Here is a 25,624-nt window from a genome sequence, read left to right on the forward strand (position 1 = left end):
GCCGGGATTGCTTTCTGTGTGTTCGGTTTACTGGAATCAAAATCCTATATATTTGCATATGATGTAGATATACTATATACCAACGACAAAAAATAGCACCAGCTTTTACCAGATTCCTCCAATCGCGATGGTGTCGTGATAAGGAAGATTGTATCACACATGTCTGATGGTTTGCGTGCAAATCTCAATTGGTAAATTTATTCATTCAAACTCAGAGTGTATAAACTCTAAGTCTTTGCATCGAAATGCCTGTTTATGATGTTCCAATTCCAGAAGTGGATTATACATTCAATCGTGATATCGGTTTTGCTCAAATTATACCAAACCTTCCGATATAAGTGGCTATAAATATTTCCTAATATCATAGATAGTTCTTTGTGGATTTTCTTAAATTCAAGCCCTTTTTACAATAGATATTCACCTTGCCTTTACGAAATAATCATACAAAAGCATTCTTATATATTATCTCTTCCCGATTTCGAAAAGAAAATAAATGGATAGGTTAGTTGAAATGATTTCAACCCAAGTCTAAACGAGTGGGGCAGTTGCTGAAAAGTTGGATGGAGTATCAAATCAAAAATGAAAATGAAAAAATGATTTATGGGAAAACCCTATGCTCGTAATAAGCATCGCGCACGCGCGTGATTTAACGAGTAGATTTTATTTCACAACAGTTTTAATAAATCAAAACGTGCATAAGACTCGAGAACTGAAAATTCGAAATAGGTGAGTTAATCGTGCGGCTTCGTATCGTCATATATACGATAACATCATAGCAATCACGAAACGTCTCTGAAATAACGCTATATGAAATAATCTATTTACGGAATGCTCATAATTGGTTGATCACCATTTAGTGTCTGAAATGAAAAATCAGACTTTTCGGCATCATAATTTCACGTCTTTGAATAGGAGTGCACCTGTTACAGTAGCTTGCATCTATATACTTTTGTCATACTTTTCTTCGTTCAGTGGAGTTATATTTCCATATATATCTGAAATGTTGTGACTACTGCATCTGTTTTTTATATCCTTCAGTCACAATCGTTGTATGATATTTCGCTGTATGAAATAGAAGTTGAATATGAAGTCTAGTGAAAAGGCATATTTTGCACTGTTTAAGAAATACCCGGAAGTGAAGATGTCCGGTTATGTTCTCGCTTGTTTATAACATGATCATAATACTAGGGTCTCGATTCAAAACGGCAAGTGTAAACTTTTCAAAAGCAACCGTCAATAGCATTATGCACGAATGAAAACGAATGAAACCAGATCATATTCAATCTAACCTTTGCTCGAAAATAATCGATGTTCATGTTCTGATTGAACTTGTTTTGCGAATGGAATAGATTTCAGAAGATAAGCATTGTGTCACAGTGGGCACCGCGGAAAACATCGATAAGGAAGTAAAGGGAAAAAACGCTGTTCTTATTACGCGCTAAAGCCTTATACATTACATGAATATATATTGGAATTATTGTAAATTGTCATCGAACGTTCGTCGCGTCATTAAATTTTTCCTCAAACTAAAAAAACCAGCAATTTGAACTGATTTATACCTCCACGAATTGAATGGTTGTCCCTTTTCGAAATTCTTTAACCAATGATTTATTACCCATTAAAACGCGCATATACAGCATACTACAGTTTTGGGGCTATCAAATAAGAAAAGCTATCACGACTTCAGAATTGTAATTCGCTTAGTTAGATATGATATAAGTGGGTGCGCCCTCGCAAATCAGGCTACTAAATGAAGAGTTCCACGTAAACATATCGATTAGACCGATCATGCAAATCGCTGTCGAATGACAATGTGTAATCGATAAACGAATGATTTTTGTACAAGCTTACTGTTGCTTCAAAGCAGTCCTTCATTTGATATTAGTACTACATTTTAGTGCATATTATTTATCCATCAATTCGGTAAAAAATTTACATAAAAGAAATAAATCATTTCATATCTTCTATATTGTGACATATTCTAGGTTTTTCAGTAGTGGTGGTATCCAATAGCGCGCGTAAGGCGTGTACGTTTGCGCAAGTGGTATTTTCTACTGGAAATTAAAATGTTCGCCGCAGCCTTTTTTCAAGTCGTGCTCATCTTTGCTTTCGTTTCAACAGGTAAACGCGACATTTTCATTCGATTTGCGTTTATTAGTAGAAGCCTTCAGCTCAAACTACTCCAAAATCGATATTGTCCACGTATATACTATAATACTAGATATTGAATCAATCTCAAAGGCTTTTTGATTATGTAATCGTTTTGAAATTGTATGCATTCTATGCCGTTATCATCAGTAGTATAACTTTTCACATAGCAGGAATAACAGAAATCTATTATCCACCGGTATTAACATGTACTCACTCACCAATGAAGTCCGGCTCTTCCATCAGTGTCGTATACGGCAGCCCGGTTTCAATAAATTGTACCGCTGACGCAAGCCCCGCAGCATCGTAAGTTATATATCACATAGTCTTCAATGAAATCTCATAATGTTGCAATGGAACTTCGCTACAACGAACTCGATTAAGCCTTATAACGATTCATCGTATATAACAAGTATAGAATTGTCCTGAGTAAGAAAATTTCATTAATTTCATACTGGGTACATAGCGAACTATCTGTTATAACGAACATATTTTCTGCTGGTCCCGTGAAATTCGCTGTAACAAAGTTCCACCGAATTGTATACTGATGTTACAGTTCATTCATTGTTTTGTCATTTTTTTTCTAACTTCTATTTGCCTTCTTAAATTTTCTTAATTGAATTACAGTTATCGTCTGAACTTTGAAAAAACCGTTCCAGATCCGATACCTGGCGAAAATGCGATCCAATACGAGGAGTCATCCGGACAACTGCAAATTCCGAGTTTCAATGGACGATTAGCTGGATTCTATACCTATATGGCGTCTAATGATTATGGAACAGCTGTTGCGAACAAATTGCATTTCAAAACGCAATGTACGTCAGCGAAACAGTCGTTCATTGTATCAAAACCCAGTTTTAAAGTTCGAGCCATCAACGACTTAACCTGTTCACACTATCACTAATTAGTCTATTCTTAACTGGTCCGATTGAGAACGGACCAAATCAAAGGCGTACGTTCACACACTCGTTGTTGAATCCGCTATACATAGTTATCATTAGTCCCGCAGGCTTTTAATTAATGATAAGATATACATTTCTGCTGTCATATCATATATCTGGACACAGCAATATTTGGTATTGAGTCAAGAGTCAAGATCAAATTCGTAAATATTGAACTGCAGTTATTTTCTAGATGTTATTTCAATCGTTACCAACGACTGTTCATTTTAATAAAATACAATTTAGCTTAATCTAATAATCAATTTAGCTTATATTGTATTTCAGTTATATCCGTCGATAGTACAGGACCAGTTAAAAATATTGCACTGTTTCAAACGCGTAGTGAAGAGATTCCATGTGACGGTACATTCCTCGATTACGGTGGAATAAACTTCGAGTGGAAATATTACGCCGCATCCTCCCTGACCGATGCCGCTAAAACCGCGCTCACAGCAGTTCCCGGGCCACTGGTTAATCTAGATAACGGTCGTATAATCGTTGACAGAACTTCAGGTTTGTATTTTGGAGATTCAGCTCTATATTTAACTAATGATAATATTATATTTCGAATCTTAATATTTTTTATCAAATATTTAATAATTACATTTATTTATTACGAATTGGTTGAGTTAGGTGGTCTTGCAATTGAATAAAAATGAAATGAAATATTAAATCAAAAATGTTTCTAGACATCTTACTCCTGTTCCAGGAAGCCTGTATTTCACTGCAGGTCTACTAACCGATTCTCAAGCTAAACCTGACCATTATTTCTGCGTGGCATCGTTGAAATCTAACGCAAGCGTAGTTGGAGTTGGTTCGATTAGTAATGTAACGACTGTGCTAAAAAGTGGGGACAGTAAGTATCATCTATTTAGGAAGAACACACCCCACTGTCGTACTTTTAACGTGTCATTCTATTATTCCTAGACCCAACACTTGAACATCCACCCGCGTTCATGAAAACATCGGCGTCCTCGGTAGATGTGAACCAAGACGAAGACGTCACCCTTGTTTGCATCGCGAGTGGAAAGTATGTATGAAACGGTGATGATCACAGAATGTATAATTTGCATTGAATTGAAGATACTCTGATCATACAGAATCTCTATCATTCATAAGTTAATAATGTTATCTTGTTATCTAATCAATACTGCCTTCAAATTTAGAAGAATATGGAATCTTGTGGTCGACCAGGGGCTATATTCTGAGAGGGTATTTTATTGTCTTTCCCTAGAATTTGTAAATACGAATGAATACGTGCATTCTTATGTGTATGCTATGTATATTAGCAGTATCAATTTGAAGTCTCTTCAGGATTTGCGCCATTATTGAGATAATGTTACAAGATTCTAAATATTCTAGACCGACACCGACAATATCATGGACTAAAGATGGAACGACATTAGACAGTAATCTTCAATCTGAATATAACACCCATGTCATAATAAGAAAAGCTCAAACCAGTGATAGCGGGGTATACAAATGCACTGCGCATAATACACAAAATACTGCAAGTCATGACACTACTCTGAAAGTTTATGGTGGGTAGTTTTTTGGTGCTCACATATATCTTTAGAATGGTAGATTGTCGACCGACGTTAGATTCATTCGACTGACGTATGTTTGATCTCGAAATAGGGAATTGTCCTTCTTATGCTTATTTTTGGTGTGTCATTTACACAACCCACCACTTCTGCCACAAACGCAACAGGTGTTTAATTTTGAAATCGAAGTACATATATAGTTTGATGGTCGGTCAAATTACTTAAATTACCGAATTACTTGAAATAATTGAATAGTGCAAAACAATATTTCAGGAAAACTTACGATCACGAAGGAGCCACCTGTTGAGATTGTAGTAATCGAGGGAAAAAAGGCTTCATTTCAATGTGCGGGTAGTGGTTCACCACAGCCTCAAACCAAGTGGTACATCAATGCTCAACCATACGTAGCAAGTAAGTTACCACTGTTTTATGTTTTTGATAAATACATTCATGACTCGATGCTCTATCACTTTTGATCTATATATTGTTAGACCAAAATCCACGAATTACTATTTCCGGAGACACTTTCACCATAGAAAACGCCAAGATACCGGCCTCCAATGGTACGACAGATCCCGGTGATAACATGGTCGTACAATGTGAATTGACAAATAGCCACCAAACCGTGTTGTTCAATACGGGGATTAATGCCGTGGGTACGTATAAATCTAAATTACGTAAAATACAACATTTAGAGAACTTGGATGTAACCATTTAGTTAACAATATCGCAGTTATTCCAGAAATCAGTTTAACAATGTTTTAATTCCCCATCTGAACTTCGTCTTAAATGTCACGATCGTATATCTTGTAACTTCGTTGCAAAATGGTTGAACTTTAACAAATTTGATTTTTTTTCTTACAGATAAATCGACATGCCCGGATTGTAAGAATGAAGGCAAATGTATTCGAAATGGAACGAAATACGTTTGCAATTGCACTGCCGGTAAGATAATGAAATTTGCTGTCGTATTATGCGTAGTGTTTTGACATATCGTTGCCGAAGAATATAGTGTCGATTATACTATGGATAATATTTGCACGACCTGCTGCTATAGTATAATATAGTACTTTATCCAAAGAAGACGTTTGATAGCAATGAATGTGGGATTGTATTTACAGGAGCGGCAGGCGAATAGAAAGATGATGTGATATTCGGAATATGCTGTCGGAGGGGTCTATACTAATCGCACCAATAATGTTTTATCTTTCCCTTAGGTACACGTTTTATCCAACGATAACCTAAGTCTGTAACTGGCCCATGGACATCTAGTTTTCTGTGCAGTGATGATAGTTTTTACAAGACTTTCTATCATTTTGAGAACTACCACTTACACAACCCCTACGCAATTCAGCTATTGAAACTATGTCGAATTTCTTTGAACGACGCTTTGTTCAATATGTGGGGCCCATGGACCACACTAAAATTGCAACGTCAGCCTATCCTAAAAACACATTCTACACTTTTTTCCAAGGCGTGAAATAATTGATTTTTGATTAACTTTCTGGTTCATATCCGTTGGCGCTCGTTTAACCGGATTTACTATGTCTTTGATAGATTTTTCGGGCGCAACGTGCGAGAAATGTGAAATGTCATGTCCCGATCCTCCGGGTAAGTATAAGGACACCGGTCTCCAATGTTCGTCGACTTATGATGATATAAGTGATTTTAACGAATCTGGCGATAACTGCATGTTGAAATAATAAACCTTTTTCTATAGCGTTAGTCGATAATTTACCGCTGATCATCGGAGGATCAGTCGCCGCTGGTGTGGTTATCACAGCGGTTGGCGTTACTCTAACTGTGCTTGGAGTAAAGAAGATGTTGATTTGCCAATAACCAAATTCTATAAACCACAACGACAACGCAGAACTCGGGGATGCGAGTCCAGATAAAAACGACAGTAGCACCCCTGAGGCGGGCGCATAGAAAACGTTGTTAGCCAAATGAGTTGACCGAAGATGTTCATGATGAGAATCTATTATTTTGGTAGTCGTTTTTGACGCCGTAAAATCCGTTAAAATAATGTTTAACATGTATCTTTTTTAATTGATCTTTGAGAAGATGTACATTAAGTCATCAATATATCAGGGCTAGACTGGTTGCCGGTCAATTCAATTCAATTATCCATATATTCAGATTCAATGACTTTATTGATTCTTTATATTTGATTGTTTATATCATATCATTTCTGCTTATGCAATATGTTTTTCACAAGGCGCCAATAAACTTAGTTAAAAAAAGTTAGTTTTCTTGTTTTATTTCAAAAGAGCACTGCACAGATTCTATTGTGTAGCATGAAATAAGTGCTGAGCTACAGTTGGTTTCGATGACTACACGTTATTCATCCGTTTCTTCCGAAAAAAGCTTCTTTCAAATGTTTAATTCTGTTCGAATTATATTCCAAAAATGCGTTTCCGAAAAAAATGATGAATTTAGCACAAATTCAATAAAATGAAATTTCTCATGTCTTTGTAATGGACGCCAAGCTGTGGTGGAACTATTTTCACGACCACCACATTTTTGAGCTTGAGAAATATGATTTTGCTTTCTGTATGTGATGCGTGTGTAGGTCTACATTCAGAATATCACAAATGATTGGGCTAGTAAGTAGAATTGATAAAGATGGTTCAGTCAACTCAGTCGATACTCAAAATTCTGATCAAAGACGGGCTTCGATGTACTGCGACATCAGTCGGGGCTGAACAGCTAAGCGTACCAGTCATAAGATTTATGCACATTTTTGAATGTAGGCCTAGATTCTGCGGAATCACGATGTTGAATAGGAAAATCATCTTTGGCTGAATCTTCTCGTAATGAATCATAAATGTTGTATATAAATTCTAAACAAAAAAGAAAAAAACAATATCTGGAAAAAGATGTAGCTTCTGTATTTTACAATATAAAACGATTTACGGCTATGTATGAAGCAATGCACTAAACAAGCTGTATGTATTAAAACATTAAGAATGGGATTAATCGCTTGTTTTCTGCGTAACAATCAACTGTTTCGTATTGTTGCACATCGATAAAGAAACATTTTGTGTAGATAATTTCGTTGTCAGTGTCAGTTATTTCTGTCGGGATTGCTTTCTGTGTGTTCTTTTTACTTGAATCGAGATTCTCTTCCTATATATTTGCATATGATGTAGTTATACTTTAAACCAACGACAAAAATAGCACCAAATATTACCAGATTCTTCCAATCGCGATGATATCGTCATAAGGAGGATTTTTATCACATATGTCTGGTGGTTTGCGCGCGAATCTCAACGGGTAAATTTATTCATTCAAACTCAGAGTGTATAAACTCTAAGTTTTTGCATCGAAATACCTGATTATGATGCTCCGATTCCATAAGTGGATGGTACATTCAATCGTGATATCAGTTTTGCTCAAAATACACTGTTTCAATATAAATGGCTATCTGCAAATATTTTCTATATCATAGATAGTTTGTTTTGGATTTTCTTAGATTCATGCCTTTTAATTAAAAAAATTCACCCTGCCTATAATATGCATTCTTTTAAACATACAACAGCATTCTTATACAATTTTTCTTCTCGATTTTGGAAGAAAAGACAAAAGTGTATAGGTTAGTTGATAGAAATTGCAAGCAAAGTCGAAAAGAGCGGGGCAGTTGCTGAAAAGTTGGATAGAGTACCAAATCAAAAATGAAAATGAAAAAATGATTTATGGGAAAACCCTATGCTCGTAATAAGCATCGCGCACACGCGTGATTTAACGAGTAGATTTTATTTCACAACAGTTTTAATGAATCAAAACGGGCATAAGACTCGAGAACTGAAAAACTTGAAATAGGTGAGTTAATCGTGCGGTCTCGTATCGTGAAACGTCTCTAAAATAACGCTATATGAAATAATCTATTTACTGAATGCTCATTATTAGTTGATCACCATTTAGTGTCTGAAATGAAATATCAGACTTTTCGGCATCATAATTTCACATATCTTTGAATAGGAGTGCACCTGTTACAGTAGCTTGCATGTATATACCTTTATCATACTTTTCTTGCTTCGTTCAGTGGAGTTATATATCCATATATATCTGAAATGTTGTGACTACTGCATCTGTTTTTTATATCCTTCAGTCACAATCGTTGTATGATATTTCGCTGAATGAAATAGAAGTTGAATATAAAGTCTAGTGAAAAGGCATATTTTGCACTGTTTAAGAAATACACGGAAGTTAAGATGTCCGGTTATGTTCTCGCTTGTTTATAACAAGATCATAATACTAGGTAGGGTCTTGATTCAAAACGGCAAGTGTAAACTTTTCAAAAGCAACCTTCAATTGCATTATACACGAATGAATATACACGATGAAACCAGATCATATTCAATCTAACCTTTGCTCGAAAATAATCGATGTTCATGTTCTGATTGAACTTGTTTTGCGAATGGAATAGTTTTTCAGAAGATAAGCATTGTGTCACAGTGGGCACCACGGAAAACATCGATAAGGAAGTAAAGGGAAAAAATGCTGTTCTTATTACGCGCTAAAGCCTTATACATTAGATGAATATATATGGAATTATTGTAAACTTTCATCTAGCGTTCGTCGCGTCATTAAATTTTTCCTCAAATTAAAAAAAAACAGCAATTTAAACCGGTTTATACCTCCACGAATTGAATGGTTGTCCCTTTTCGAAATTGTTTAACCACTGATTTATTACCCATTAAAAACGCGCATATACAGCATACAGCTTTGGGGCTATCAAATACGAAAAGCATCACGACTTCAGAATTGTAATTCGCTTTCTAATTAGTTAGATATAATATGAGTGGGTGCTCCCTCGATAATCGGGCTGCTTAAAGAGTTCCACATAAATATATCGATTAGACCGATCATGCAAATCGCTGTCGAATGACAATGTGTAATCGATAAACGAATGATTTTTTGTACAAGCTTACAGTTGCTTCAAAGCAGTCCTTCATTTGATATTAGTACTACATTTTTAGTGCATATTGTTTATCCATCAATTGGGTAAAAAATTCACATAAAAGAAAAAAATCATTTCATATCTATATTGTGACATATTCTAGGTTTTTCAGTAGTGGTGGTATCCAATAGCGCGCGTAAGGCGGATACGTTTGCGCAAGTGGTATTTTCTACTGGAAATTAATATGTTCGCCGCAGCCTTTTTTCAAGTCGTGCTCATCTTTGCTTTCGTTTCAACAGGTAAACTCGACATTTTCATTCGATTTGCGTTTATTAGTAGAAGCCTTCAGCTCAAACTATGCCAAAATTGATATTGTCCACGTATATACTATAATACTAGATATTGAATCAATCTCAAAGGCTTTTTGATTATGTAATCGTTTTGAAATTCTATGCATTCTATGCCGTTATCATCAATAGTATAACTTTTCACATCGCAGGAATAACAGAAATCTATTATCCACCGGTATTAACATGTACTCACTCACCGATGAAGTCCGGCTCTTCCATCAGTGTCGTATACGGCAGCCCGGTTTCGATTAATTGTGCTGCTGACGCAAGCCCCGCAGCATCGTAAGTTATAAATCACATAGTCTTCAATGAAATGTCATAATGTTACAATGGAATCTCGCTACAACGAACTCGAATAAAACGATTCATATGTCCTGAGTAAGACAATTTCATTAATTTCATAGTGGATATATAGCGAACTATCGGTTATAACGAACATACTTATTTTTGCTGGTCGTGTGAAATTCGCTGTAACAAAGTTCCACCGAATTGTATATTGATGTTACAGTTCATTCATTGTTTTTTAGTGTTTTTTTCTAACTTCTGCTTGCCTTCTTAAATCTTCTCAATTGAATTACAGTTATCGTCTGAACTTTGAAAAAACCGTTACTGACCCGATACCCGGCGAAAATGCAACCCAATACGCGGAGTCACCCGGACAACTGCAAATTCCGAGTTTCAATGGACGATTAGCTGGATTCTATACGTATCAGGCCTCTAATGATTTTGGAACAGCTGTTGCGAAAAAATTGCATTTCAAAACGCAATGTACGTCAGCGAAACAGTCGTTCATTGTATCAAAACCCAGTTTTAAAGTTCGAACCATCAACGACTTAACCTGTTCACACTATCACTAACTAGTCCATTCTTAACTGGTCCGATTGAGAACGGACCAAATCAGAGGCGTACGTTCTCACACTCGTTGTTGAATCCGCTTTACATAGTCATCATTAGTCCCGCAAGCTTTTAATTAATGATAAGATATACATTTCTGCCGTCATATCATATATCTGGACACAGCAATATTTGGTATTGAGTCAAGAGTCAAGATCAAATTCGTAACTGTTGAACTGGCTCCAGTTATTTTCTAGATGTTATTTCAATCGTTACCAACGACTGTTCATTTTAATAAGATACAATTTAGCTTAAATCTAATAATCAATTTAGCTTGTATTGTATTTCAGTTATATCCGTCGATAATTCAGGACCAGTAAAATCACTCTTACTGGCACAAACGCGTAGTGGAATGATTCCATGTGACGGTACATTCCTCGATTACAATGGAATAAACTTCGAGTGGAAATATTACGCCGCGTCCTCACTGACCGATGCCGCTAAAACCGCGCTTACAGCAGTTCCCGGGCCACTGGTTAATCTAGATAACGGTCGTTTAATCGTTGACAGAACTTCAGGTTTGTATTTTGGAGATTCAGCTCTATATTTAACTAATGATAATATATTTCGAATCTTAATATTTTTTATCAAATACTTAATAATTACATTTATTTATTACGAATTGGTTGAGTTAGGTGGTTTTGGAATTGAATAAAAATGAAATGAAACATGAAATCAAAAATGTTTCTAGACATCTTACTCCTGTTCCAGGAAGCCTGTATTTCACTGCAGGTCTACTAACCGATTCTCATGCTAGTGCTGACCATTATTTCTGCGTGGCATCGTTAAAATCTAACGCAAGCGTAGTTGGAGTTGGTTCGATTAGTAAAGTAACGACTCAGCTAAAAAGTGGGGACAGTAAGTATCCGCTATTTAGGAAGAACACACCCCATTGTCGTACTTTTAACTTGTCATTTTATTATTCCTAGACCCATCACTTGAACATCCACCCGCGTTCATGAAAACATCGGCGGCCTCGGTAGATGTGAACCAAGACGAAGACGTCACCCTTGTTTGCATCGCGAGTGGAAAGTATGTATGAAACGGTGATAATCACAGAATATATATTCGTGGAGAATATTCAGAAGCTCTATGATTCGTAAATCCAACGGAGTCATATTATCAATACTGCATTCAAATTGTATAATAGAAAACATTTAGTTTTTTTTTGCGTCAATCAGAAAGTTCTGGGAGGGTATAATGTATAGTTGTGCATGCGTATAAATGTACTTGAATGTATATGCAGTGAATAATAGGGAAGTTTCCAGTTTCCAGGCGCCATTTTGAGGCGGTCCCAGAGGTCCCGCATTGTTGGACAGATTTTAAAATTTAAATTGTATCTCAAAAAAATGAAAAAGTTACAGCCAATGACACAAAATAACAATTTTTTTTGAGGCGCCTTCCTAAAAGTGACGTTCTTTTTTAAACTGTTACTGTGTAAATGAAAAATGAAAAATGAAATAAACACCATCAGAAAATAGAAATTGTCACCTTTCTAACGCATCATAAGTTTAAATTTTGTGCCAAAAGAGGGATGGATGACTATATCGCACTAGAGGTTTTAGATTTAAAAAATGTTAAAATCTTTCCAACAATGCGGGACCGCCTCAAAATGGCGCCCGGAAACTTGAAACTTCCCTTTTATAATACTTTGCGTTTTACCATTTATTGATTTGAATATTTAAGTCTCTTCAGGATTTGTGCTATCATTGAGAAAATGTTTCAAAGTTTTATGACTAATCTATATATTTTAGACCGACACCGAAAATATCATGGACCAAAGATGGAACGGCATTAGCCAGTAATCTTCAATCTGAATATAACACCCACGTCTTAATTAAAAAAGCTCAAACCAGTGACAGCGGGGTCTACAAATGCACTGCGCATAATTCACAAAATACCATAAGTCAGAACATTGTTCTAACCGTTTATGGTGGGTAGTGTTCAGGGAATTGTCCTTATGTATTTGTATCGATGTTATGCTTATTTTGTGTGTCCCTTTAAATAGCCACCACATCTGCCAGGAACGAAACAGGGTTTGAATTTGAAATGAAGTACAGATATAATGGGATGGTCGGACGATTTTCAATTTTCAAATTACTAGAAATAATTGAATAGTGTAAACCAATATTTCAGGGAAACTTGCGATCATGAAGGAGCCACCTGTTGAGATTGTAGTAATCGAGGGTAAAAAAGCTTCATTTCAATGTACGGGTAGTGGTTCACCACATCCTCGTATCAAGTGGTACATCAATACTCAACCATACGCGGCTGGTAAGCTACAGTTCACCATTCAACATTTTTGGTATACGAATCGCTCAATGACTCGACGTTTGGGTTTCTTTTTTGATCTACGCGTACTCGATATCATTAGACCAAAATCTACGAATTACGAGTGCCTTTTTACTTGATGTCCCATCTCTCTTGATTTATCTCCCTATTTTCAGACCAAAATCCACGAATCAAGATTTCTGGTGGCACATTCACCATAGAAAATGCCAAGATACCGAGTACGGCCAGCGATGGTACCATAGATCCAGGTGATAACATGGTCGTACAATGTGAATTGACAAATAATCACCAAACCGTGTTGTTCAATACGGGGATTCACACAGTGAGTACGTATGATTACAGAATAAAATACATTTCTGATATATTTATTCATTGAGTTTCATGTAAGTCGCTAGAAAGAGGAATCAGCTACATTCTACTGTTAAGTCCGGGTGCCTCAACATACAAATTTTTTAAAAGTAGATTGGGGCTACGAAAACTACCTTAAAAGCCTGCCGAAAAAATTTGGAAATTGCCTTGTGCAGATTAAGATGCTCTAATCATAAATTGCCGATACAGTTAGGTACATACCAGGGTAGTGCCAGGGAAATCGATACTGCGTCAAATGCCAAGCTAATGTTGTTGGTGAGGAGAAACATTTTCTATTAAATTGTACATATTTTTCGGATTAACGTCTAAATCTCATCCACCCTCGTTTTTGGAGATTACCAGGCCAATTCGCACGTCTATTAAATTCTAAAGGTAAAGCCTTGAGTAATTTAGCAATATATGTTAAAAGGGTTTATTATCATATGTTTAAAGTCATGATATTCAATCTTGTATCTTCTTTTTGTATTAAAAGTGTATTATGTTGTTGTTATTATTTTGTGGACTACTCTGTGCTCTGTGCATTAAGTATTAATTGTGGAGCAATAAACTGAAACTGAAACTGAAACAGAACGATCAACACGACGTTGTTGTTTATGGGTACTATGAAAAATACAAGAGCAAACTAACATAACCGGTTAGCTAATTACATCGCAGTTATTCATGAAATAAGTTTTAGAAAGTTCTCTCTCGCTTGTGCATTTCATTTTATTAATAAATCAGATGGTAACATAAAAAGAATGTTTTCTTTCAGATAAGTCGACATGTCCAGACTGTGAGAATGGAGGCAAATGCATAAGAAAATCAACAGCATACGTTTGCGATTGCACCGCCGGTAAGATAGTGTAATTTGTGGTCGTATTATATTACTATGCGTTAATGTCAGTGTAAAAATGTTGCTCGAAATATACACTCATTTAATAAGGGCTTTCCAGGTTTTGCTTAAATTGTGGGATTTTTTCACCGCATTCATCTTACACGGATACAGTGTATCTTATCGACCTATTAAATCGATTTTGTTTTTGATAGGGTTTTTCGGCGAAACATGTGAGAAATGTGACCCGTCATGTCCCGGAAGTAAGTATAACGACAATGGCATTTTATAAAATCCCCTTCATTCTATAAAATGTGTGATTTTAATGAATTCTGTGATTATTACTTACTATGTACATACAAATAAGAATGCTATATCGTTAGGTAATTTACCGCTGATCATCGGAGTAACAGTCGCAGCTGGTGTGGTTGTCATCGCGTTTGCCGTTATTCTAATTGTCCTCGGAGTAAAGAAGAAGTTGTGTTGCCAAAAACCGAGTTCTACTGGCCGCAACTACCAAACTGAGCCCGGGGATCTGTGTCTAGACACGGCAGACAGTAACGCTGGTGAGGTGGGCGCAGAAAATGTCGTAAGCCAAATGAATTGATCAAAGATGCTCGTGATAAGAATCAATTAAGTACTCGTTTTTTTTTATTGAAAAAAGCGTTGCACAGATGCTATTGTATAGCACAAAAAATAACTAGGTATAAAAGTCGACGATAAGCTGAGCTACAGTTGGTTTCGAAGAAGACAAGTTGTTCATTTGTTACTTCCGAAAACCTCGTACAAATGTGTATCATGAATCAATCATATTCCAATAAAATGCCGCGACACATTACCAGATACAACGAAAAAAGATAATAGGCATAAATTCAATAAATGCAATTTCTCACAAAGTCTTTGTAATAGACGGTTAACTGGTGTGGTGAAATATTTACGCTGCACCACATTTTTGAACTTGAGAAATATTTTCATTAATGACTTTGCTATTTTATATAAAGCGTCTGTTTCTTTTCTGATCTTCATCGCGCGGTTGCACAGTCGTGACTTCACAAACATTTGCGTAATCACGACCCTTTTTACTTTTAGTTCATTAGATTAATTTGATTTTTTGTTCGAAATGAGCTTAAGAGGATGCGGTAGAAAAGAGATTCTGAAATTTCACGAATGATTCGGCTCATCAGTAGATTCGATGATTACAAATGCTTTAATCAACTATAACTGGACTCACGGTGATGAGATCTTCTCTGGTTACTTTTGGTGGTAGTTTTACATTTTTCAGTAAAAAGTTGATTAAACCATTTGTAATTGAGTCTACAGTCATGCCTGAGCAAATGTATCCATAGTCGAGTTTAGTCTAATGATTAATGCACATTTTAAAATCTAAGTCCGGACTGTGATACTGAGCCACGTTGCTCGAGACGCTGCGGATATTACAGGATGTTGAATAGGAAAATCGTCTTTGGCAACATTTTCTCGTAATGAATCATAGATACCATATATATACCGTATAAACAAACAAAAAAAAACTGCTGGAAAAAGATATAGCTAAGTTTTCTAAAATTCGTAGAACGATTTACTAACATCAAATATTATTATATACTTATGCCTATATTATATGCATGTGTAGGGCCTACCAAGCAATGTACCAAGCGAGCTACGTGTGTATTTACAACGAAAATTCGTTCGCATTAAGAATGGAATTAACCGCTAGTTCATGGCGTAACTGATCAACTATTTCATACCGGTACTTAATCATTGTAATACAGTTTTTAAAGAAATAAATATACATTGCGTGCAAATTATTTCGTCGTCAATGTCAATTATTTTCTTCCAGGATTGCTTTCAGCACGTTTCTGTATGTTCCTTTTTTCTATATTTTCGAGATGCTCTTCCTATACATTAACATACACCCTAACGATTCAATGATAGCGATGATGTATGTACACGGGACGAATTGTATTAGAATACAATAAATTATCGCATATATTTCTCTGTCAACCGATCTAACGATCTCTTTTCGCAAAATATCTTCGAAGATTAACATTACTTTCCGATCATTCCACAACATAATAATCCGGAATTCATTTTTACCCGAAGACGAACGAACTCGCCCATATCAATATCAAACTGGCAACTGTTTGCCTAAAAAGCTAGCTCAAAGCTTCGCCGATATAAATATATTATGTACGAATAATACCGTTGAAAATATCATTCTCACAAAATAGCACCAGATATTACCAGATTCATGCAATCGCGATGGTATCGTCACAAGGAGGATTTGTATCACACATGTCTGATAGTTTGCGCGCGAATCTCAACGGGTAAATGTATTCAATTATATACTCTTAATCGTAGAAACCAGACGCCTGTTCATGATTTTTCTAGTTTCATAAGTTGCTTGCAATATTTGTATCGGTACCGGTGACTTAGGTAAAAACCTTTAAATGCAGCAAGCGCGTAATATGTATATAAAAGTTATACTTTGACTTAGTTGCGCAGTAAATCCTCTACTTTCGTCGCGTATGATACACCTCTTTTAAATCCAACTTAATTCAATCGATGTATATTAATTGAATGTTCGTTTAGGCTCTCCGTTGTCGTTATCGTATGACTATTCAGTGTTCTAAACGAGAAAAAACTTTTCCTAACAGATATTCATAGTTATATTTTGTCCATCTGACCGGTACTGAGCGAGCGACGGTGATGATGGTGCCTTCCTTTACTGTGCATAATTTGGAGCATAAGTAGTTTACGAGAGGCGAACTTGTCGCCGAGTGCGACGATAGATCGTTTGTCTTTGCTCATTTTGATTGAGAATATATCCATGGTCGCGTTGAAACAGCAGATCTGCGAACCAGTGCGCGTGCGCCACAGCCGAATCGTTCCGTCACGTGACCCGGACGCGATCAAGTCGTGATCGTCCGTAATGGCAACGCACCAAACCTGGAAAATGAAGAAAAAAGATAAATTCATAGTTCAAATCAATGATCGTTGAGCGATATGTAATAGGGGTTGGAATCGAGTTTCAGAATTTCAATAATGGTAAAATACCTCATCGGTATGACCTCTCAAGGTCACAGTATGTCGTTCCTTATCTAAGCCCCAGACTTTCAGAGTTCCATCTGCTGATGCAGACACCAAGTGAGTGCGATCCTTAGATACGGCGATAGCTTTCACTTCGCGATCGTGGGGAGTCGGGGATGTCATTCCACCTCTCGTGAGCTGTGGACTAGAAGTTGCGATCAGTTGACGAAGGGCTTTGCCGGTCTTCAAACTCCAGATGACCACTTCGCCTTTTCTTGTACCGGTCGCGGCTTCATCGTAATCCAGAATTGCCGTACACTCGGGTAAGGCGTCCAGTGCGAATAGTTTTCCTTCGCCGGGAGAATGCGGACTGGCGTTACGATCAAACACGATGAAGTTCGCCATGCCGTCGTACTGATTCATGAATCCGGCCACCACGTAACGGTCATCGGTAGAAACACCCAAGTAACTGACGGTATCGCTAAAGCCGACCGAACTCGGGTAATTCATTTCTCGTACAGGTTGGTTTCCTAGTATATCCCAGACAACAACGCTCGTTCCGGTACCGTACTTGTCCGTTCTGCCCAGAACGATCTTTTCGCCATCGTTGAACATGCAAGCAGCCGTGCACAAAGATGACTTGGGCATCTCAAATGGTTGGCCGGAATCATAATCCCATAACTAAAATGAAATAATTAATTTTTCATCATTTCCTCCTGTGCATTTGTATATATGAATTCTGAGAATTAAAATAACTAGCATTACCTGTAATTTCATGTCGAATTTCTGTTTGTTTTCGTCGGCGTCGTGGTGGCTCTCGGCGGTGACTAGACCGGCTAGGACAGACTCCTGGCAGGCTAGATGGATGTCAGTCGACCCCAATTGTTCACCGCCACAAGTACTGATCAAATCACCTGTCTGCAATACACCAAACAGCAATAAAAGATTTGTAGGGTATTTCAAGTTGAGTTGCTATTTTCGTAGTGTATCATAATTGCTTCGGCGAAATAGATGCGGTGAAATGATCGTGAACTTTATTTTTCTAAACAAGACTCAAAGTGACGTTCAAAGTTAATACATTTTATACGTTTAGATATTTCATTTTTTATTTACCCTGATATCCCATATTTGTGGTGGTCCATGCCCCGCACCGGTTATGACGTAGTGGCTGCTGCCGGTGAGAATGAAACAATCTACGCGAATTTCAGGAGCAATGCTAATTGCCGGAAATGGTGCCGCTTGTACTTGTTGCATCTGATAACCGTGTAACGTCCCCGCGTACGATCCATGCCCTAATGTCGATGTACCCCATCCTAAAACAAAAATTAACTGTCTATGAAATGAGAGATCTATGAAATATATCGATGGAATATATGATTATATAATCTATAGACATTTTTTCGGGAGCTAATAATGCACCATACGTAGTTGAAAGTATAAGTTTATAAACTTGTATAGCCTTTGCTTACCTCCGGGTCCAATAGTAGCGAATCCATCATTCATTCCACCCCCGCCCATAAGTGTATTGGATTGTTGGAACCGTGAAGTACTCTCGCTATAATGGGTTGTCATTCCTCCGGCTCCAATGGTACCGCCATAGCCGCCGGCACCTCCATAGCCACCAGCCCCTCCATCTACCGCCGCAGACCCCTGATATGACTCGCTTCTGTTCACCGCCATCGTGCTTCCCTGGTATCCGGCGCCTGTACCGTATCCACCACCTGCAGCGCTTCCACCACCTGCAGCCAAAGCCGATTGAGATGATTTGAACGCATGGCTCTCGAAATGAGAACCACCACCAGCACCCGCTCCAGCTCCACCACCAGCGCCTGCTCCGGCTCCGGCACCAGCTCCTGCACCAGCTCCAGCATAAGCAGCTCCATTAACTACGGCGACCGACGTCTTTAGAGCGGCACCTGGAATTAATTGATAAAATCCAATTGTTGGAGGACTCATTCCATGAAGAAACACAAATCTTCAATGGCAATAAAAAGACATTACCTGCCCCGGCACCTGCAGCTCCGCCAGCGCCAGCAGCTGCACCTGCTTTCTGGTAGCCTAACACACCATCATGTCCCTTAACGAAGATGTAGCCGCCCCCGGCAGCAGGAGAAGAGATAGCCATGCCGCCACCACCGGCACCACCAGCACCTGCAGCACCGGGACATAAACACCATCCTGGTTTGCACTTGTAAAACGCCCACATCAGCGCGGTGCCGAGCAACAACAGGCCGAGAAGAACCCCAGCAACAACTCCGGCACCACCGCCTATTGGCAATATTCCAGCCCCAGCACCGGCTGCTGCGGTGTGTCCAGCTGCAACCGGAACACCAACAATGGGCATCAATTTTCCAAATCCACCTTTTCCAGCTACAGCACCGCCATCGCTGAGAGAAAAAAGTATTCATATTCATTTAAAAATCCACTGTCTACACGCGTGGTATCATGACTTTCATGTGCGTGTGTCACTCACCCTTTTGGCAAATAGAACAAATGTGGTGCAACGATTGCATCACCAACAATACCGGCGCCATTTGCCTGCGCCCAATCAATTACTCGTATGCCATTGTAATAAACACCTATGGAAAAAGTAATTCGCGTTTACGATGAAAAAAACTAAGACGAAAGATAGATAAATGATTTTTGTGTGGACTTTTCGATTGAATACTCTATAGTGAATATGTATAACCGGTGTTGTTTTACCAGCAACGATTCCGTTAAAACTGCCGTAGGTCTTTCCGTCCGCCCCTACGTATCCACCGACGTATATGTTTGACTGTCTTGCGAAGGCGGCCGCGCCGAGGTTAGTAGTAGAAGCTGCCGCGAAATTGTCGACGAGCATGCGCGCGTTCGTTCCGTCCCGATAGAATCGCACCACGTGGTACTTTCCGTCGTTGTATTTTATCGAAGATTCCATCAGTCGAGTTGTTATACCGTTCAACGAATATAAAAGAACTACATGTCCATCCTCCTGCAACAGCAAAACAGTTATATTCATTAACGATTATTGTATTAATCAATTTAGTTTATGTGTCATATATTTTGTTTATCATATGCTTTCATTCCCCGCTATTGTAACAGCCAAACAGTTTTGAAAGGATTTCTTTTCGATTAATGATAACATCTAAAGCAGTTTTACCATTTTGATTTCTAAAAAGTCATCATTCCCTGCGCCATCGATTTTCAGTAATGTGCCATCAGTCTGCCACGTCATGAATCCGAACGCAAGTCGATCCGACGTCGGTGAAGGTCGCCATTGGGCTGGATATGTATACGTCACTAGACCTGGACCGTTGTATTTTCCATATCTGTAACCTTCCGCCTCTGATGGTTAAGAAACAGATCAAAAAAGATAAATAACCAGTAACCGAAATCAATAGAAATATTGTGCTCGTGAAAAATATTTCAACTACGAGTAATGTTACCTTGTGTGCAAATCGCGCCAACAAATGACGTCATATTACAGTCACAATACGGGCCGCCCAGCGCATCGGTTACGCATGTTCCGTATCTTTGACAGAAAGGCGAACATGATCCTTTAACGAGAAAGAAAATATTCAGATATTCAATGGTTCTATCAGAATGTATGATTTTTCATATTTGCCTTAAAACAGAAAATAATATCTTACCCGTTATAGCTCCATCGCTGAAAATATACAAAAGGAGTGCACGGTACGATCATATACAAATAAATAATATCATTGTATCGATTATTATAACGTATCACTTGCAGGATGATAATTCTGTTTCGAGAAAAACTTACCCGAATAAATGGAACTTGTGCGGAGCGATGATCCAATCTCCCTGCGCCAGGTTGTTTCTTATTGCAATATCGTTCATACGGAGGCCATTGTAATATATTCCTAATTCGCAAGAATATATTTTAATATAATAATATATCTTAATTTCGTGTTGTAGGCAAAATATATCATCATACAAATGGTATAAAGATAGAATGAGTATTACTTAAAGACTTTCAAAGCATCCACCCTCTATATGTATTGAACTAAGGGCGTTTTGCCTTGCTTAATGGAAGATTGTTTGGATGAACCGGCACCGAATTTCCAATTATGTACTCCGATTTAAAAAAAAAACATTCTGTTAACTCGACCGCCCATCACACAACTATATCTGTACTTCGATTTCCGATTTCAGAATCAAACCCCCTGTTTCGCTCCCGGTAGGTGTGGTGGGTCTGTAAGGGACACTCAATCGAAAAATCAAACGAAATTTACCAACCAAATTAATAAATAACGGGGACAATCCCTATTTTAAGATCAAATAACATATTCTTTATACTGCATATACATATATGGTGAATAAATATTACCATTATTGTTATTATTATAAAAAGATATACGTATTTATATGTACCTGCTATGATGCCGTAAAAAGGGTTCATAATATCGCCGTTAGTATCCCTATAGCCACCGCTGTAGAAAACAGACTGCGACGGGAACGGCGTATTACCGATCCCGAAAATGGTTGATGGCTGACTGCTGTCAACGTAGAGTCTCGCATTTTCGTTGTCTCGGACGAATCTGACCACGTGATATAGGCCGTCGTTATATTTCTTGGAGGATTGTTCAAAGCGATGAACTCGGCCATTCAACTTGTACACGAGAACGACGTGGCCATTTTCCTAAAAAAAAAGAAAATAGCGGCAAACTTCAAAACAAGACTAAACAATTAATTTCATCGAATGTGTGTACAGCCCGGGCAAACTTCGAATAACGGAGTTAGTCCACTATTTGTGGACTAAGTAAAACTATGGACGTCTAGTTTATACGTCTATGGTTAGTTAGTTGAAACTATAGTCCAGAAATAGTCTACCACGAGATTGAGCTTGCTCGCTTTATCTCGGACCTACGTAAATCCATGATGCCCGACACTGTGAAATACGTTACGACTGAACTACAGTATAGAGCGTTGGTCTCCGACCACTAGACGACTAACTACGAAAACCGAAGTTCGCCCTGATTGTCTATTACTTTACCAGTTTTATTTCGATAGAGTCGCGCCCGTTCGCGCTCATCACTTTCGCGAGGGTACCATTCGGATGTCGGGTCATGAATCCGAAAGCTAAACGATCGCTTGTAGGCGATGGACGATATTGACTTGGATACGTGTACGTCATGATTCCTTTCGAGTTCTTCGATCCAAAATAGTAGCCTTCAGATTCTGTAAATATATCCATATAGACATTGCTTTAAAGCGTAAGTAGAACTGTACGGCAAGCGAGTCGAGACGTATCATTAAGACCAGCTTAGGTTATTCTGAAAAAAGTCGAAACCGGTGCCCACAGACTTCTTAAGCCCGGATTCTGGAAAGGGACTTCAATTCTACCTTCAGTACAATAGCCACCAATGTAGGACGTCATATTGCAGTCACAGTAGGAAATGCCGGCAGCAGTGACACAGGTACCAAACTGGGAGCAACTTGGAGAACATGTACCTAAATACATAAATGTAAATATTGTCATTGAACATCTAAATTGATGCGATAATAATCTAATATATAAGCATGCATATTGCGGTGATGTTATTGACTACACTAATGAAAGTATTCCAAGTAATCATACCATACATGTAATGTAAAATTCGTAATGGTAAAACTTGGCCCATAAATTAAGGTTTTGAATAAATTTCAGTAAAATATTGTATATCTTAATCTCTACATGTTCTTCGAATCGTAAGTTTTCTGTTTCAACCAATGACAAAAAAATATTGGTTCGCTTACCACCAGGCAGAGGCTGCGTGCTGAAATAAGAATATCAATTGGTTGTGAAAATTACCCTTAAATTCAGTAAAAACGGACGATTATGGACGTTGTATTTTCAATTGCTGGCAGTACTTACGGGGGAGGTAGTTTGAACAAATGAGGTGCTATACTCCACTGACCAGTGGGTAGTCGATTTGTAATACCGTAATCAATCATTCTCAATCCATTATAATATACACCTAGAAGAAAACGTTGAATAAACTCTTCAATGCATCTCTTTTGAACAGTAATATCTTCTGAAACACAAGTCGGTAAATTGGTAGATGATAAAAGGTTTACCCGCGACGATTCCGTCGAAATGGTCGACGATTTGTCCGTTTTTCATTTGACCGCCGATGTAGAATATATCCTGGTTCCTGAATTTTCCCAGTCCTGGGATTCCGTCGCCGGTTGGGATGGTCGCGGCCGGGTAGTTATCGACGTACAGACTGGCATCGGCTCCCTCCCTGACGAATCTGACCACGTGGTAGTTACCGTCGTTGTACAATTTACTCGATTCGGCCAGACGGCGTTTGAGCCCGTTAAGATGGTATATCAGAACCACGTGACCATTTTCCTGAATAATAAATCGTGGGAAACTTTATTGCATGCCATCATTGTTATATAAAGTATGTAATGGTGGCTATTTCAAGGAATCTGACGACAGCGCCATTGTTTCCTAAGATCGCCATTCTAACGATATCGTGTATACGATGGCAATGGAAACAGAAATTACCAGTTTGACCTCCATGAAGTTCGCTTTATTTTTGCCAACGAGTTTAACTAGCGTTCCGTCAGGTTGCCACGTCATGAAACCGAAAGCTAATCTATCCGACGAGTTTGTCGGCAAATTGCCGATTTGGTATCTGTATTCTTGAATTCCCTTGAGATCATTATCGCCCAGTCTATAGCCTTCCGCCTCTGCAAAACAAATTAAAATAGTAGAACCTAACATACATGGTACTGGGGAATAATCCTGACAGTGGAAGAAAATATTCGTTTAATGAAACTTTTCGCATACCTTCCGTGCATATTCTGCCAACGTATGAAGTCATGTTACAATCGCAAATGAAACTGGTATACCCGGCGTAACATCTTCCGAAGTTTTTACACGTTTCGGGAGTACAATAACCAAAACGTTCTGTGAAAATAATCCATCTATATTTTCCCGATTAGAACTGAATGCACATAAAATGATTATGCAAATGTCTTTGCGATGAAGTAGATTTTTTTAGTGTAACGTTATTCATTGTATCAACATCCGATTGAGCCGAAGACATGCCAGTGACCAGCTATCAAATTGGTAAATTTTTGCGATGCTTTTCACTGTACACCTTTGACTGATTTATAACACATGATTAGTGTTCTATTGGCAATATCAATGGGAAAATGATGTTTTGAAATTGATAAGTGCTTGAACAGCGTTTGATTCGAATCGGTGCAGAAATCGTGCGAATGAACTTGTGAAAGTGCAGAAATCAACCCCGAAACCAATCAAAAAAAATTGTTTAAACAATCACGTATAAAAACACCAGACCGTAGACATGCTTACGTTTAGAAATTGCAGGCAATGCATCTGTAAACGCGTAAGATAAAACAAAATTGAATAGAACGGTGATAGTATTATCTATTGGTATCGGCGCTGTAAAATCTCAACACTCCCTCTAAAAAAGCCTGCGGGATGTATATAATATAAGCACGAATAAACGAAATTCCGTAGAACTCACCTGTGCATCCTTTCACAACATTTTCACCATCATCGATCGCGTCATTAATCAAATCCGGCAGACGGCTGTTTATTTTCCACGTGGCGTAACAGCCGACCAGGCCTTTTTTAGACACGACCGCCGACGGCAACGACGCGTACCTGTTCGCCGGAACTCCGCCGACGAAGAAAGGTCCGTTCAGATGAAATTGCCCGTCACTTTGGTCAGGGTTAATCGTGGCCGTCGTCGCGTCCACGTGGATTATATGCCTGTTCAGACTAGGCACCGATAATTTCACTCTGTGCCACTGGTTATCGTTCAGTTTCGTGGCGGTGTTTATTTTCGTCGATTTCGGGCCCAAACCGCTGTCGAAAGCGTAGTGCAGATAACCGTTCACTAATTCCAAAGCGACGAAATGTCCGTGAGGATTACCGCTGGTGAAGGCGATGAGGCCGTTTTCGTGTTTGGTTTTGAAAAGGAATGACAGTTTCATCTTTTCCCTGGAGCCCATTCCTTCCAGTTCGATGAACGTTTGCGGCGACCGGACGGTGATTGGCAATATCACGAACAGACCTCCCTCGTCGTGGTGCCCGGCAGTTCCGTCGATGTTTACGCCGCCGTCCGTGCCGATCAGTTCGAAATATTTCGAACCGTCGAATATAACGTTGCTCATTTCGCCGATATAGTTTCGATAACCGAACGGCGGTTTTATACCCTGCCCGTACGTTCCGAAGTTCACATTTTGAATTATGAATTCGAAGTCTTGCTTCGGAATATCACCTGAAAAATATTAACATTGGATTATCAGTTGTGTTGTCAGTTCTGTTTCAGTCAAAATGATGAAAACGCTATCGATGCAGGTTTTTGCGGTGACTGATT

The 25,624-nt window shown here is 38.3% G+C and overlaps 3 protein-coding genes across 14 annotated transcripts in view; 2 read left to right on the forward strand and 1 right to left on the reverse strand.

Annotated features, from left to right (window-relative positions):
- Positions 1-686: 686 nt before the first annotated feature.
- LOC141915154 (neurofascin-like) lies at positions 687-7,673 on the forward strand. Of its 4 annotated transcripts, none has more exons than XM_074806570.1 (13): positions 687-726; positions 1,986-2,121; positions 2,319-2,454; positions 2,776-2,963; positions 3,375-3,602; positions 3,799-3,945; positions 4,017-4,119; positions 4,452-4,630; positions 4,907-5,044; positions 5,125-5,289; positions 5,498-5,578; positions 6,191-6,244; positions 6,354-7,673. In XM_074806570.1, the coding sequence occupies exons 2-13, from the start codon at positions 2,067-2,069 to the stop codon at positions 6,470-6,472; spliced, it is 1,593 nt and encodes a 530-aa protein (XP_074662671.1). In that variant the 5' UTR covers positions 687-726; positions 1,986-2,066; the 3' UTR covers positions 6,473-7,673. The 4 variants fall into 4 exon arrangements, with proteins under 4 accessions (XP_074662671.1, XP_074662675.1, XP_074662674.1 ...); XM_074806574.1 differs by having other exon boundaries at positions 2,322-2,454; XM_074806573.1 differs by having other exon boundaries at positions 702-726; positions 1,998-2,121.
- A 735-nt stretch (positions 7,674-8,408) lies between these two features.
- On the forward strand, positions 8,409-14,902 carry LOC141902233 (neural cell adhesion molecule L1.1-like). 7 transcript variants are annotated; one of them, XM_074789887.1, is made up of 14 exons: positions 8,409-8,455; positions 8,745-8,894; positions 9,700-9,835; positions 10,036-10,168; positions 10,467-10,654; positions 11,071-11,298; positions 11,492-11,638; positions 11,710-11,812; positions 12,535-12,713; positions 12,917-13,054; positions 13,228-13,398; positions 14,193-14,273; positions 14,468-14,515; positions 14,636-14,902. In XM_074789887.1, the coding sequence occupies exons 3-14, from the start codon at positions 9,781-9,783 to the stop codon at positions 14,857-14,859; spliced, it is 1,695 nt and encodes a 564-aa protein (XP_074645988.1). In that variant the 5' UTR covers positions 8,409-8,455; positions 8,745-8,894; positions 9,700-9,780; the 3' UTR covers positions 14,860-14,902. The 7 variants fall into 7 exon arrangements, 6 of the variants coding, with proteins under 6 accessions (XP_074645988.1, XP_074645995.1, XP_074646003.1 ...); XM_074789894.1 differs by having other exon boundaries at positions 9,709-9,835; XM_074789902.1 differs by having other exon boundaries at positions 9,712-9,835.
- A 1,118-nt stretch (positions 14,903-16,020) lies between these two features.
- Positions 16,021-25,624, reverse strand: part of LOC141902198 (uncharacterized) — a 32,983-nt gene continuing 23,379 nt past the window's right edge. For 2 of the 3 annotated variants that reach the window (XM_074789857.1, XM_074789842.1), the window contains 21 exons: positions 24,767-25,525; positions 24,061-24,180; positions 23,776-23,960; positions 23,340-23,616; positions 23,137-23,239; positions 23,019-23,038; positions 22,626-22,733; positions 22,276-22,460; positions 21,654-21,921; positions 21,043-21,142; positions 20,909-20,925; positions 20,705-20,815; positions 20,419-20,603; positions 19,983-20,250; positions 19,753-19,858; positions 19,281-19,666; positions 18,749-19,195; positions 18,393-18,592; positions 18,045-18,197; positions 17,307-17,960; positions 16,021-17,198 (listed from right to left, as the gene is read on the reverse strand). In XM_074789857.1, the coding sequence (XP_074645958.1) occupies positions 16,917-17,198; positions 17,307-17,960; positions 18,045-18,197; positions 18,393-18,592; positions 18,749-19,195; positions 19,281-19,666; positions 19,753-19,858; positions 19,983-20,250; positions 20,419-20,603; positions 20,705-20,815; positions 20,909-20,925; positions 21,043-21,142; positions 21,654-21,921; positions 22,276-22,460; positions 22,626-22,733; positions 23,019-23,038; positions 23,137-23,239; positions 23,340-23,616; positions 23,776-23,960; positions 24,061-24,180; positions 24,767-25,525 (4,934 nt within the window). In that variant the 3' untranslated portion in view covers positions 16,021-16,916. The remainder of the gene's footprint in view (positions 17,199-17,306; positions 17,961-18,044; positions 18,198-18,392; positions 18,593-18,748; positions 19,196-19,280; positions 19,667-19,752; positions 19,859-19,982; positions 20,251-20,418; positions 20,604-20,704; positions 20,816-20,908; positions 20,926-21,042; positions 21,143-21,653; positions 21,922-22,275; positions 22,461-22,625; positions 22,734-23,018; positions 23,039-23,136; positions 23,240-23,339; positions 23,617-23,775; positions 23,961-24,060; positions 24,181-24,766; positions 25,526-25,624) is intronic. The other variant, XM_074789849.1, reaches the window with a different exon arrangement.

Source organism: Tubulanus polymorphus, chromosome 1 (genome assembly GCF_964204645.1).
Source record: "Tubulanus polymorphus chromosome 1, tnTubPoly1.2, whole genome shotgun sequence".
Classification (NCBI taxonomy): Eukaryota; Metazoa; Nemertea; class Palaeonemertea; order Tubulaniformes; family Tubulanidae; genus Tubulanus; species Tubulanus polymorphus.